General features: G+C 37.2%; 2 protein-coding genes across 2 annotated transcripts; both read right to left on the minus strand.

Moving 5' to 3' along the window:
- Positions 1–339: 339 nt before the first annotated feature.
- On the minus strand, positions 340–6,597 carry LOC107556385 (ribonucleoside-diphosphate reductase subunit M2 B-like). The gene is made up of 9 exons (XM_016239488.1): positions 6,005–6,597; positions 4,394–4,543; positions 3,370–3,486; positions 3,119–3,252; positions 2,664–2,758; positions 2,430–2,563; positions 2,172–2,276; positions 1,969–2,082; positions 340–1,880 (listed from the first exon to the last, which is right to left on the minus strand). Exons 1-9 carry the CDS (start codon positions 6,050–6,052, stop codon positions 1,728–1,730), a joined length of 1,050 nt encoding a protein of 349 aa, XP_016094974.1. The 5' UTR covers positions 6,053–6,597; the 3' UTR covers positions 340–1,727.
- A 27-nt stretch (positions 6,598–6,624) lies between these two features.
- LOC107556351 (antizyme inhibitor 1-like) lies at positions 6,625–11,974 on the minus strand. Its single transcript, XM_016239447.1, has 10 exons — positions 11,750–11,974; positions 10,243–10,386; positions 9,471–9,647; positions 9,178–9,351; positions 8,904–9,076; positions 7,454–7,582; positions 7,282–7,363; positions 7,127–7,201; positions 6,847–7,040; positions 6,625–6,724 (listed from the first exon to the last, which is right to left on the minus strand). The coding sequence occupies exons 3-10, from the start codon at positions 9,570–9,572 to the stop codon at positions 6,625–6,627; spliced, it is 1,029 nt and encodes a 342-aa protein (XP_016094933.1). The 5' UTR covers positions 9,573–9,647; positions 10,243–10,386; positions 11,750–11,974.
- Between the last annotated feature and the right edge of the window lie 2,574 nt (positions 11,975–14,548).

Below are 14,548 nucleotides of genomic sequence, written 5' to 3' on the forward strand. Positions count from 1 at the left end.
AGACTAGGCTATATTCAAAGGAAATATACATTCAGGGCCATCCTTATGGGGGTGCCCCACAGCCAACAGACCGAGGGGGACCCTGCTCCCTACCTCACGTCCAAGGACAGCACTGTATGAGAATTATTTACGGAACTCAAAGCATCACATATATAACGGAGATCCAGTAAAAAAACTAAATAATCAAATTCAAAAAATGTAAACCGTTCCGAAACCCTGATTAGTAATATAATTTAATGGTTCATCAATTTTGACCAATAAGTGGCGCTATTAACAAATGTATGTGGTGTGATCACTGTGAGGTGACAATGACACTGTCAGGGAACACAGACTCGATAGTGCAGGTGTGTAAAAGTGAGTTTAACAAGCAAGTGAATACGGTACTAGTAATGAAGGAACATACAATATAACAACCAGAGCAGATGAAGAATGATGAAGTCCAGAGAGGTAAGTAGCACTACACACCTTTAAAATCACTGTTGCACTGCACGGATAATAATGTCTATTAGCTTTACAGGTAGTAACCAGATAATCTGGAGGAAACAAGGATCGAAGGAAGGAAAATTGATGAATGGCAGAACGGAAGATCACACTGATAAGTAAGCGTAACAGTCCATGCAGTTCTAGCTGAAGTCATAAAACACATAGCAGTCCTACACAGAGATGAGACCAGACAATCTCTGTGTGTGTGGTGCTAGCTTATGTAGATGAGAGTGATGGCAAACAGCTGTTGTGATTGTGAAGTGAGTGCAGGTGGTAACCAGGGAGGATTGTGGGAGATGTAGTGTGCAGTGGTGACAGGCATGGTGACTAGTGATCTTGACAGACACACAAAGTTTGGTGTCAGTATGTCCAAGCTATGAAGAGATACAGCCTCAGCTGCAGTTTGGCATTATGCCATCAAATTAGTTAATGCAGTAAATGAAAACTGTTATGCCTATCAACACGAAATCCATAACCTTTTGCCGGCATGGTCTAAAGATGATTTGGGTCGAATTTGGTGAAAATTGGAACAATGGTCTAGGCGGAGTTTGAAAAAGTAGGTTTTCAACGTAAATCAAAATGGCGGACAGGAAGTTCAGCTGATTATGGCATAATTGGTATCGATGTTCTCGGCATAATCCAAGGAATCTAACAAGACCAGTCTTATGACAAGAGGCAAAAATAATCAAAAGTTATTAGCGTTTTTTTAATTAAATTTTATTTCATTATAATTTTAAAAACTCATAAAACATTTTGAGTTTGTGCTGAAGACACATACCAAGTTTCAGAACAATATACCAATGCATTCGTAAAAAATTGCTTTATTTTGTCAAAATGCAAAGTGGTTAATGCCCAAAATGGTCGACATGGGAAAACTGGATACCATTCGACTTGGCATGCTGCTCCAAATTTAAAGAGACCAGAGTCATGTGATTTTTGGCCAAACCAGTAAGAAGTAATTTTTTTCATATCTCCTGACCACTGGTGGCAGTGTGCTGAAACTGTGCATGTAACCTCAGATAATGGTTGTCATAACACACACCAAGTCTGGTCTGAATACGCTAAAGCCACACGTCCACTTTGGTGAGCCCTTTGACAAATTCATAACCACGTTATTCAGAAACTGATCAACTTGATTTCCATGTCTTTTCGACATGGTCTGAAGATGATATGGCTTGTTTGGTTTTTTGTTTGTTTTACTGAAACTGTCCAAAAAAATAAATAATATTTCTTGTAGTTCATCGTTAGAAATCTGCATCAAGAGTGAATTCACAGTCCATCACATTTGACATCACTCCAAGTCGCTGGTATTCAGCCACTCGCTTCTCAAAGAAATTAGTTTTTCCCTCCAATGAAATTGACTCCATGAAGTCGAAGGGGTTTTCTGACTTGTAAACCTTTTGAGACAGAATTTAAAAAGCACTGTTATATAAATATAAAGATTATCAGACAAAAATCATAACACGATCCCGATAAAATACTGACTTTGGGCAATCCTAAGTCTGTTAGCAGCCGGTCAGCCACAAACTCAATGTATTGCTTCATGAGAGAGCAGTTCATCCCGATCAAATTGACAGGTAAGGCTTCTGTGAGAAACTCCTACAGAAAACAAGCAAATACAAATGCAATTACATTCATGTCTGAAATAATGCATTCTGCATTACTCGAGTACAGCAAAGTGTATGTACCTGTTCAATGGTCACAGCTTTTGTGATGATGTCTTTCACTCGGTCAGCAGAAGGTTTTTTCACCAAGTAGCTGTACATTAGACATGCAAAATTACAGTGCAGACCCTGTGAAGTTTCAGATGGCACAATCAATACTAGCCTTGATTAGATTTTCACTGGGATTTCTTATTATCTCTCTAGTTTTTTTTTTTATCAGGGATACAGATAACAAACCTTGATCAAAACATCATAAAGATATAAATATCTTTAAGTTTTAACCTCATCTCTGCTGATGAGTTCATTGGAGTAGGTGAGTCCGGGCATCAGGCCTCTTTTCTTCAACCAGTAGATGGCAGCAAATGATCCAGAGAAGAAGATGCCTTCCACTGCTGCAAATGCTACTAATCGCTCTCCTAAAAAGAAATAAATATGCAAACACTGTTGTTGATCAAGTGTAATGTCGTAATAATATTGTATACTTTTTTTTAAAGAAAAAAGTATTTTTCCACACACCAAAAGTTGAGTTTGTGTCAGAGATCCACTGTAAGGCCCAGTCTGCTTTCCGCCTTACACAAGGCATGGTGTGAATTGCATTAAACAAATAGTCCCTTTAAGAAGTTTGGATTTATAGAGAGAAAATGAATTAATTAATTAATGCATGAATGAATAAATAAATAAACATGTTATGTTTAAAGACTATGTATGATTGGTTATAACGTATTACAATTTCAATCAAAGATGTTCTGATAAAACACAAGTTGAACAATCAATAACTTCATCTCTCATGTAAGACTCTTTTTTTTGTGGCTAGAAAAAAATATCTTGCATCGTTTGCTCATAAACCACATAAGGAAAATGTTAGCATAAACTGCTTAACTGAATCTTGCACCTGTCACCTTTGTAAAAGCACTTTAAAAAGTATAACTGACATTGTTGAAATAGAAAAGCACACTTAATTTTGGTCTCACCTTTCTTTCAGATCCCTTATGTAGGTGTTGATGAGCATGCTGTACATTTCGGAGTGCACATTCTCTATGAGGATCTGAAAGCCGTAGAAGGAGCGAGCCTCTGGGATCTGCACCTCTTGACTGAACCGCTGCACCTGTGACAAGTAAAGGCATGATGTTTAGTAGGAACACAACTTGTACTGATCTATTCAATCTAAAATTGTATATAGGTTTCCATAGCCTTAATGTAGGTTAGAAGGAGGCGCACTTGCCAGGTTCTCGTTGACTATCCCATCACTTGCTGCAAAGAAAGCCAGTACATGGGATATGAAGTGTTTCTCTTCAGACTTCAGGCTGTCCCAGTGAACCAAGTCCTTTGATAAATCCACCTAAACAAACCATTGAAATGATAAGCAGTTTCACATTCACCAGTGACAAGCATAAATAGTAATTTTAATTAAATGTTCTTATAGGACTAGTTCATTAAAAATGAAAATTCACCCTCAGCTTATTTAAAATGTGGGTTTCTTACTTTAATGGACAGGAATAAAGTGAGGGTGAGTAAAGGCCCAGTTTGCTACAAGAACGATAACTACAACAATAACTATATAAGCAATAGAAGATAAACTGTTTATCATAAGCATTTGATGCATGTCCTGCTTGATTTTGATTGGCTGTCAATGTTTTACGGTTTATCAGCAGGAAAAAAAATCATTCTGAAAGCCATTTCAACGATATCGTTCCTCTGGGTTTTTCATTGTAATTGTGGCGTGTACTTCCCAATTCTCACAACATTACAAGAACTAGAACCCAATAAAATTAATAACTATAATAATATGCGTATTAGCGTCGTCACCAACACACAACAACGTTGAGCTTATAATAAGCACATGCTGCAGTTATTTTCTCTGCCGATTTAAATACGCAAGTAAGCCCTTTGCCTGGTCGATTCTGATACTCTGTTTTATTGATTGAATGTTTTTATCGTTATCAGCTGGAAAAAAAGCTATTTTAACGATTTCATTCCTCTGTGGAGTGGACTGCACTGTTCTTACAGAATGAGAACAATTATTACAGCTTTATAGTTATAGCTATCGTTGATGACATTTAAATGTTTAACGAATTTTGTTGTGAATTATCCGATTAATTCCACCAGTGTCCTGGCATATGGTGGTCGCACGTTGTCATTGTTTTGTAAGTACAACAGCTATTACAATACATTCAAGTTTTTCCATTTTCAGAGTAACCAAAATGATAATCCTAATATTAAATTGATAAATAAAAAATAATATTCACCTCCTCAACAGTCCAGAATGAAGCCTGAGCTTGTTTGTACATTTTCCAGATGTCAGGATACTGAATAGGAAAAATGACAAATCGCTTTGGGTTTTCTTTGAGAAGGGGTTCGTCTTCAACACTGTTTGTGTCAACATCCTTGTGACCATTCTGCAGGAGAAACATAACTGTTAAATAGAGGAATGAGTGTTTTTAAAGATGTTTTAACTATATTGTCTTCCTACATTATTCATTATGAGAGCGCCAGGGGAACAGATGCTGCGAGATAGTTAAAGGGATAGTTCACCCAAAAATTTAAATTTGATGTTCATCTGCTTACCCCCAGGGCATCCAAGATGTAGGTGACTTTGTTTCTTAAGTAGAACACAAATTATGATTTTTAACTCCAGCCGTTGCAGTCTATCAGTCGTATAATGCATGGCAATGGTAACAAAATCTATGAGAGTAAAAAAAACATGCACAGACAAATCCAAATTAACCCCTGCGTGTGTCTCGTGACGACACATTGATGTCCTAAGACACGAAACGATCGATTTGTGCGAGAAACCGAACAGTATTTATTTATATAATTTTTTACCTCTAATACACCACTATGTCCAACTTCCTTGAGTTTACGCAAGCGCCGGAAGTGATCTTTCGCGCGTATACGTCACTCATTGTTTACACAGTGCACAGTCATTGTAGGTACGACGGCTACTTGAAAACTAAAAGATTACGTTCTCTCGCGCAAACTCATTCGGGAGTGGTGACTTTCCACGTATTCCCAACTTCTGAGCCTGCTCGCCTGAAGTTATGGTTGATTGCTCTTCGGCTGGATATCAACACACCCATTAACGTAAACTACGCCAGAGCGCGTACACACCTCACGCACCGGATGCCGTGCGCGCGTTCAAAGCGGTTGGACATAGTGCTGTATTAGAGGTAAAATATGATATAAATACTGTTCGGTTTCTCGCACAAACCAATCGTTTCGTGTCTTAGGACATCAATGTATCATCACGAGCCGCAGGGTTTAATTTGGATTTGTCTGTGCATGTTTTTTTTACTCTCATAGATTTTGTTACCATTGCCATGCATTATACGACTGATAGACTGCAACGGCTGGAGTTTGTGTTCTACTGAAGAAACAAAGTCACCTACATCTTGGATGCCCTGGGGGTAAGCAGATAAACATCACATTTTCATTTGTGGGTGAACTATCCCTTTAAATGGAAGGTTTTTAACAACAACACCGCAATCCTCCATTATATTTACATTTAACTTAGAAAATAAATATCCAAATCTTTGATTCTTAATGTGAATTCTCAGTCTTTAATTCACTTAATCCAGACCTTAATGTTACAACTTTTTATACCTAATCCAAATGTTGTTGTCGCTATCCACAACCCATAACACCCTTTTTACTGACACTGTCATTATTATTATACAATACTTTAGATTTGTTTCATATCATCAATGCTATATTTCGTTTTATTTAACTCCTTTACCTAATGTGAGAGGCTCTTTGTTATGAAAGCTCACAGCCGCACACATAACCAGGCAGGCAGATTCAACACTTATTTGAAGGCCGCGAAATCGCACTAAAATGCTGTAGAATAAGTTTAATATCACCTGATGTTCCATAATGCTCGTCGGAGGGTTGCTTACACTGGAGTTCATGGTTAATCGTGTTTGGTCAGCAGCGGTCTCTCTTCGTCGTCTGTCATTGAGCGGTGTAACTTACAAACACGCTCATAGCTCCTCCTCCACTGTTCCTCTCTACAGAAATTAACCCTTTTGCTTCTCGTCTTACGTAAAGCTGCAATTACAATATAAAACCACCTGTCAGCTGGTTCAATACAAAAATAAAATATATGTAATGTCAGTGTTGCTTTGGGTATTGTAGTTGAATTTATTCATTCACAAAGGGGTTATTGTACTAAGCTTTCAAGGGTCTACATTAAACAAAAAACACTGAGACACAAAAACGACTCGATCGTATTTGGTCAGAAATGTATTAAATTAATATTTTAATTACTTTTACAAGCACAATTTTACAGTCAAAACCAGGCAACGGTCCATTAGTGGACAAAAGGTATATTTCATTTCTAAAGGACGTGATTTTATAAAACAGTGAGCTGTAATAATCACACATGACACACATGAATTTGAAATATACACCATTTGAATGTTCAATTTTAGATTGAGGACTAGTGCCTTGAACTTTATTCAACGATTTCTTCTCTTCCGGGTCAGTCTCCGCTGCCATTCATGAGAGTGCCATGATGCATGTGTGATGATGCCGCTGAAGCAGGAGCCGGCGTTCTGACGTAGAACGCGCATGCGCTGAGACTTGTTTACAAGCAGAGGAATGCACACGACAATGTCCTTACTACCTTTCTGGGCCATAAAACGTTTCAGTTGTGATGCTGTCTATGCAGGGTCAGAAAGCTCTCGGATTTCATCAAAAATACCTTAAAGGGCAAATATGATTGGACTCACCATGTGTGCTGCAATGGAGATCCTGGTATACTGCTTTTTTGCCAATAACATTGACAGCCAGAGTGAAGGAGGAAAACACAAAGAAATGTCCTGGTTCAGCAATGACGCTCACTCCAGACACTGAGGGGAAATAAGCCTCCAGCAGGGGTCTGACGATCGAATGTACCTGATCAAAGAGAAATGAAAGAAAAGCTTTGAGTAAGCGGATGATATTCAAAAAAGAAAAACAAATGAGACATATACTTGCCGTACCTGTTTCAACTGAAACTCAGAACCACTGAATCCTCCACCAATATCCAGGATCTTCATGTCAAAGCCAAGTTCCTTCTGTAGTAACAAGAAAGACTCAGCACTCCAACAGATACATGAAATTTACAGATAAATCTAATATTCGTACGACTACTCACTGCCATGTCAAAGATGCAGCGGGCGTCTGACAGTGCATGGGTGTATGCTTGGGGATCTCTGCATGATGCTGGTACCTGGAACCTGACAAACAAAAAAAAGTCCCACTTTCTAAAAACTCTTAAGACAAAGTGAGCCACAGCAGATTAGCGGTGACCAAATCACTTGACTTACGTGACTCCAACCACATTCACACTCAACTCCTTGGCCATTTCCAGAAGGTGTCTACAGCTCTTTAGGGAGCAACCAATGGTCAGACTTGCCTCCTCAACCTGTGCTTCAGTAGAGACTTGAAGCAAAAGCCTGTTAAGACAAGAAAAGTGCAGAAAGAGAATTACATAAATATATAATAAACATTTATTATAAATAAATCAAATGTGACCTGTGCTGGCCTGATGTATGATTTATTGGAATCAACCAAAAAATGAATGAGCTACACCTGTTTGAAGTCCATAGAGTCAGCAAAGACAATTTTTAGAAAAATCGAGTTCAAGTTTTCTGAAGGTTCCAAAACAAAATCACCTGCAACGTTGCATCTTCTCCTCCACTTCTTTTCTTAATTACTATTTTAATAATCACAAATAGCTATTTTTTATTTTATCTTTGTTATTAATAATTAGAACAAAAATGCAAATAAACAGTAAAACAATTATAATACAAGAAATAAATAAATTAAATAGTGCCTTTTTCATCTTACATCTAAATAGAAGCATTCAAGTAAGAAAAACAAATAGGCTAATCAAATGTAAAAATCACTTTAGTGTATTCATTACAAATAAACGGATTATTAAAACTACAAAAGCAGTTCAAACAAGAGCAGCGAGCGATTTCCTCTTGTCTTTAATTGTTATATTAACTTTAATGAGACAGACAGTCTTTATGTGCACACTTCAGATGTGTCAGTCAGCGTGATCGTTTTGTTTACATCAGCATGGGTTTGAACATCACATTTCACTGGTTCAGACTCATGCCATCGAGAATTTGCTATGAATTTTCACAAAGCTGGAATGCTGCAGTTTACAATGTTAAACTTGTGCTGAGAGGAAGCACCAGTCGTCAAGAAGCGAGCAGAGAGATAGGTACACCTCTCAGAAAACATACAAATAAAGACAATTTTATGTTTAATTACTATCTGGAACATTCGGATCGCTAGACAAGGGCTTAATGATCTCATTTTTGTGAAAACTTCAAATGCAAGCAAAATTGACATTTTTCACTTTTGTGCCTGTAGCTCAAAATTAGTCTGTGCGCATTTCGATAAATTTTGCCAGCACGGGTCACATATAATACAATATCAAATAAATTATATATATATATATATAACCATTCAAAAGTTTTGGGTTGGTAAGATTTTTTTAAATGTTTTTTTACAGTAAAAACAGTTTAAAGTATTATAAATTAAAAACGGTTGTCTATTTTAATATATTATCAGTGCCACATGATCCTTCTGGAATCATTCTAATATGCTGATTTGAAACATTTCTTATTACCAAGTTGAAAACAATATAATGTTTGAATGAAAGTATTAATTTCTTAAAGATAATTGTATTGACATATATAAAATATACATAGACACATTTTAATTTAATGTACATTACACATATGATATGCTTTAAGGACTTACTTAGCCTCAGGATGGGCACGGGCAATTTTGCGAAGCTCTGCCTCGTTTTCACACACCAGATAGTTAATGCCGGTCTTGGCCGCGTGTTTAATGAGTGAAAGCTGCTTGCAAACTCCAGACAGGATGATGTTCTCAGGAGGGACATCATGATTGAGTACCAATGTGGTTTCAGCCTGAAAGAAGTTAACATTTCTATTAGATGGTGTGCTTTCAAAATACATGCTTCGAGATCTTTCTAATATCTACAGGTAAGAATTAAAAAAAAATGTTTTACCTTATTTGCACAGACAAAACCAACGCCAAGAGCAGACAGGACTTCAATGACTACAGGGCTGCTGTTACAGCTGACTGGGTAGAAGGGTCGAACGAGAGGCATAGTGGTCTTCCACAGAACATGCTGTCGCATTAGGGCCCCAAGGTCTGCCACAACAAATGCATTCTTTTCAGCCTGACAAACAAAATCAGATCAATCAATGAAAAAGACAGAAACTTGTTCCATTTGTTTACTAAAACAGATGTTCATAATGCAGTCAGACATTTACTTGGAGACTGATTTTCTGAACTCACAAGATTTTGCTCATAGACGTGGTTGTCGATAACATCGTCAAGGGTCGTTCCTAACTCAAGTAGTTCAATTAAGTAGTTTGGTGCATCAACGAATCCTTTCATCTCAACCGTATTCCGCAAATCCGACAATCATAGAGAGTTTACTGAGCCGCTGGGGTATTCTGGGTATGCAACAAACTGTTCAGAAGAAACCATAGCATAGTAGTTTCATAACAACTTTCATAACATACAAATATCATTATGTTTTCACACAAAACTTTACATCAAGGCGTACAACAACACCAACCCACATATTTCAAAATAGTGTTTTATAAGCAAACTTTGAACAGGAAGGTCAAAGTCACTGTAAGGCTATCACTGATCTAAATTGGGTTTCTATGAGGCTAATAAATACTAGAGGCAGGGAAAATGAATCACATAACTAGAGAAGGCATCACATGAGTCCATCTTTAGAGATGACGACAACACACAGGCTTCAAGAATGTGGCCTACAGGCTACTTTTTTTTACTCCGACCCAATCAAGATAAATCCCTGTGGCTTTGAAGCACAATGAAGCATTTGATGGTATTAACAATGGATTTGTGCAGTATGAGCGGGGGACAAAGTTATTACATATAAGCCATAAATAGTGTTATGTAAAACCAAAAACTATCCACTACAGTTGGGTAAGTGCAGACACAGATTTCATGTGTAATTAAATAAATCATATTATTATGTAATTGTCTCTAAACGATACTTCAGGAGGGATGTGTCCAATATTTATAGACTCACATGGACAACGTGGGAGATGGTCCTCTCCCGCTATCAACTAGGATCCCAAGGCGGCTCAGCGTTGAAGTCGAACTGCTCGCGGTAGAGGGCCTCCCCTAGGCCTTCTGGGTAGCGCTTATACACTCGCAGAGAGAGTGGGGAGCCCTGTGGAGTCACAAAAACAGGTGTATACATAAATATTTGATTTACAAGAGCAGCTGATGGATAAAATAAACTTATATAGCACAGAAATGTAGTCAGACAGGTTGGTAAATTTCCAAAATAACTCTTGACAGACACACAACCAGTTTTCTTGATACGGGTACATTATACGTCTTCAGCATCACTTTATTTGTAGGCTACAATGATTTTATTAAGTGACCACTTATTTACAGCTGTACTTTGTACTTGACTAGTTAAACAGACCTGGCGATCAGATACTCCGTGTTCTCATTTTTAAGCATTAAACAACACTGTCTTATCTTTATCTTACCACATGGGGTCAATAAATGAAGTAACTCGTTGAACATTTATCAGAGGTCATGGTGTTTGTTTCTTAATGTGGACACCACCTTAACCCTATAAAGTCTAATGTAGAATATTATTTGGAACATGAATTTCTAAGGCCTCTAAAAGATCAACATTCTACATGCTTTGTCCATACTTTTTTAGCAAGTAAATGGTACACGTGTTTTTGCTGTGAAATCTTTAATGATTTTGATAAGGTAAAAATAACGTTTATATTGTTAGTAACATCAGAGGATGAACAATGAATGGACTAAAGCCAATTGATCCTCTTTTAGAAAATTCATGTTAAAATATGAGTATCAAATGTGACCCAACATCATCAGTGGGGTGTTTTTTCCTCCTCTTGTTTGATCTCCAAATTCTCACTATATCATACAACATGGGTCTTAACATCCTGATATATAGCAAATAAAAAAACCGTAAAGATTTTGTTTTACACTTTGCTTAAAGGTTCAATAAACCGTTCTATTAAAAATAGATATTTTTCAAACTATTGTTTCGTTATTATGGTAACGTTATAATAAGCATGTAAGTGACTTGTGTTTTGGTGTGAGGTAACTTAATGTTAGCAAAACGTTTCTTAGGAAAACAACATTTTAAACACACCTAACTAGTGTTAGCAATCGTATTACCATATATATGCATGTCTCATCTGATATTAGAGCACAGTAAATCAGTATTTATATTTAATGTGTAACGCTCGTTACTCAATAACCTGCCAGCACATGTCGTAAGCGCCTGGGTTTGTCCACTGAACCAACTCACTATTCAGCCACCCAAACCCGCCATGCTCCGACAACTAATGATTTATATAAATAAACACAGTTAATCCTAATAATCTGTGAGTTTGAACTCTATTTCTCGTTGTCCTTCACGGAGCACTGCTGTTGCCCGTATAAGCGCGACTACAAGCAACCGCCATGTTGTGTCACGGCTCCTTACAGCGGACGGCGTGTTTTCCGGGATGAAGACTAAAAACACCAACAAACGCGGTACTTACGTGAGATAACGGCCTGAATGATTTGGAAAATCGTCTTCTCTTTTTCGGCGGAATTTTCAAAGAGTGGTGGGGACACAACTAGAAGAAAGAAAGGAGGCTGTATGCGCCATATGCCTGTGTGAAGAGGGCTCGGCCGAACACGAGAGCGCTGCTGTCTGTCTCACAGGAAGAAATGGTCGCTGCTGGAGGAAGGCGGGCGGGCGGGCGAAGCGCTCTGTTTAGAGAACACGGGGCGGGGCCTAAAGTACCAGCTCTACTGAGTGGCTACGGCTCGAGACCTGGCTCGAGACTGGTCGTTCTGGGCAGGATTTCCAAGGAACGTCAGCCAACTCTGATTAATATTCATGAGCTCATCCTTTCGCTTAGTAGGATTCGGATAGCGGTGGACATCAGAGGACTCGTGAAAGAATTATGTTCTTATCTTAGATTCATTAGCAAATTCCTTTCGGAGAATCACACTGGAGTGGATTTTGTCCTCTGAACAATAACATGTTACTGTCATCTGTTTTTCTTGTAGAGCCTAAACTTGAAGGACTCTTTATTAAGATCTTGTTTAAGTTACTTGTATAAATGTATGCATTTTATAATACATGAAAATGTATATATATATATATATATATATATACAGCACTGTGTACAAAAGTCTTAGGCCATTAGTATTTTCACCAACAAAAAATAGTTTAAGCCAGTTATTTTTATATCTTTTGCTGTAGTGTGTCAGTAGGAAATATCAGTTTATATTCCTTGCAAACATTCCTTTGCCATTGATTGTAATAATCCAGTGAGATATTTGTATGCACAAGGAGTTTGAACACAGCCAGTGGTCCACACAGAGATCTGATCTCACAATCATCCAGTGTGTCTGGGATTACATGATACAGAAAAAAACTGTGGCAGACATCTCCGAGATGCTTCAAGAAACCTAAGCTACAAAACTACTGTGAAAAGTTTTAGGCGCTTGTGTACAACTGCTGTAAAGTGAGGATGCTTTCAAAAATAATGTCATAAATGGATTTTATTTATCAATTAACTTCAATTAACTAAATCAAATTAACATTTGGTGTGACCACCCTTTTTGTTTAAAACAGCTTTTGTCCTATGTTACACGTGCGCATAGTTTTTCAGGTAGCTTTGCAGGAAGGCTTCTTGAAGTGTCTTGAGAGACGTTGCCAGAGTTCTTCTGGATTTAGTCTGCCTCAGTTTTTTCTGTATCTTCATGTCATTCCAGACAGACTGGATGATGGAGCACTGGCTGTTTTCAGACTCCTAAACATACAAATATCTCACTGGATTATTACAATTAATGGCAAAATTAATGTTTGCAAATGTAAACTGATATACTGACACACTACACCAAAAGATATAAAAAATAACTGGCTTAAAAACATTTTTTTGGTGAAAATACTAATGGCCTAAGACTTTTGCACAGTACTGTATATATAAACGCAAACAAAACAATTACACACTGCCCTTAACCCTGTAGCACAAAGCTGGTTTCAGTTTTTACCCAGGTAAGTTCATGTTTAGTTTGAGCAAACTCTGAGTTTGTTCATCTCACTTCGTGCTACAGGCCACTGAGGGCTGTTTGTCTATGGTGCACATTTTTTAAATATAAAAATAAAAAAAAATTTAATTTTAAAAATATTTCTAGCCTAATTTTTTTTTTAACTCTACAGCTGTGCAGTAAAACTCACTTTAATGATTCACATTATTTATTTATGAAGATGAAAAACTGTGCCAAAAAATGTATCTCCTGGTGGTAAACAAAGACTTTTAAGATGAAAATGACATGAAATGACCATTATAATCAGTAGATGGAAGCAGAGAATCACTCAGTTCAGCTGCCATTTCATCTCCCTAGTGTTTGTCATGTCTTGAATTTATTATAAAATGAGAATAATACCACATTTGAGTACTTTTACTGTACTGAAGTATAACGTGTAGCAAGTGCAGGAAGTCACAGAGTCTCATGCCATTTAAAAATAAATAAATAAGCCCAGACATCAGCAACCTGATATTCTCGATTATAGCCTAGAGATCAGTGGACTAACTACACAATCAATCTCTTATTTATATCGTGTGTGTATCAAAAATGTTTTATCACCATATGTTTCTTATGCTCCAACCAATGTAATGACATAAAAAAAAAAAAAATACTGAAGTATAACGTGTAGCAAGTGCAGGAAGTCACAGAGTCTCATGCCATTTAAAAATAAATAAATAAGCCCAGACATCAGCAACCTGATATTCTCGATTATAGCCTAGATCAGTGGACTAACTACACAATCAATCTCTTATTTATATCGTGTGTGTATCAAAAATGTTTTATCACCATATGTTTCTTATGCTCCAACCAATGTAATGACATAAATATCAGTTTATATTCCTTGCAAACATTCCTTTGCCATTGATTGTAATAATCCAGTGAGATATTTGTATGCACAAGGAGTTTGAACACAGCCAGTGGTCCACACAGAGATCTGATCTCACAATCATCCAGTGTGTCTGGGATTACATGATACAGAAAAAAACTGTGGCAGACATCTCCGAGATGCTTCAAGAAACCTAAGCTACAAAACTACTGTGAAAAGTTTTAGGCGCTTGTGTACAACTGCTGTAAAGTGAGGATGCTTTCAAAAATAATGTCATAAATGGATTTTATTTATCAATTAACTTCAATTAACTAAATCAAATTAACATTTGGTGTGACCACCCTTTTTGTTTAAAACAGCTTTTGTCCTATGTTACACGTGCGCATAGTTTTTCAGGTAGCTTTGCAGGAAGGCTTCTTGAAGTGTC

This window comes from Sinocyclocheilus grahami, unplaced genomic scaffold (assembly GCF_001515645.1).
Source record: "Sinocyclocheilus grahami isolate Dianchi unplaced genomic scaffold, SAMN03320097.WGS_v1.1 scaffold566.1, whole genome shotgun sequence".
NCBI lineage: Eukaryota > Metazoa > Chordata > Actinopteri > Cypriniformes > Cyprinidae > Sinocyclocheilus > Sinocyclocheilus grahami.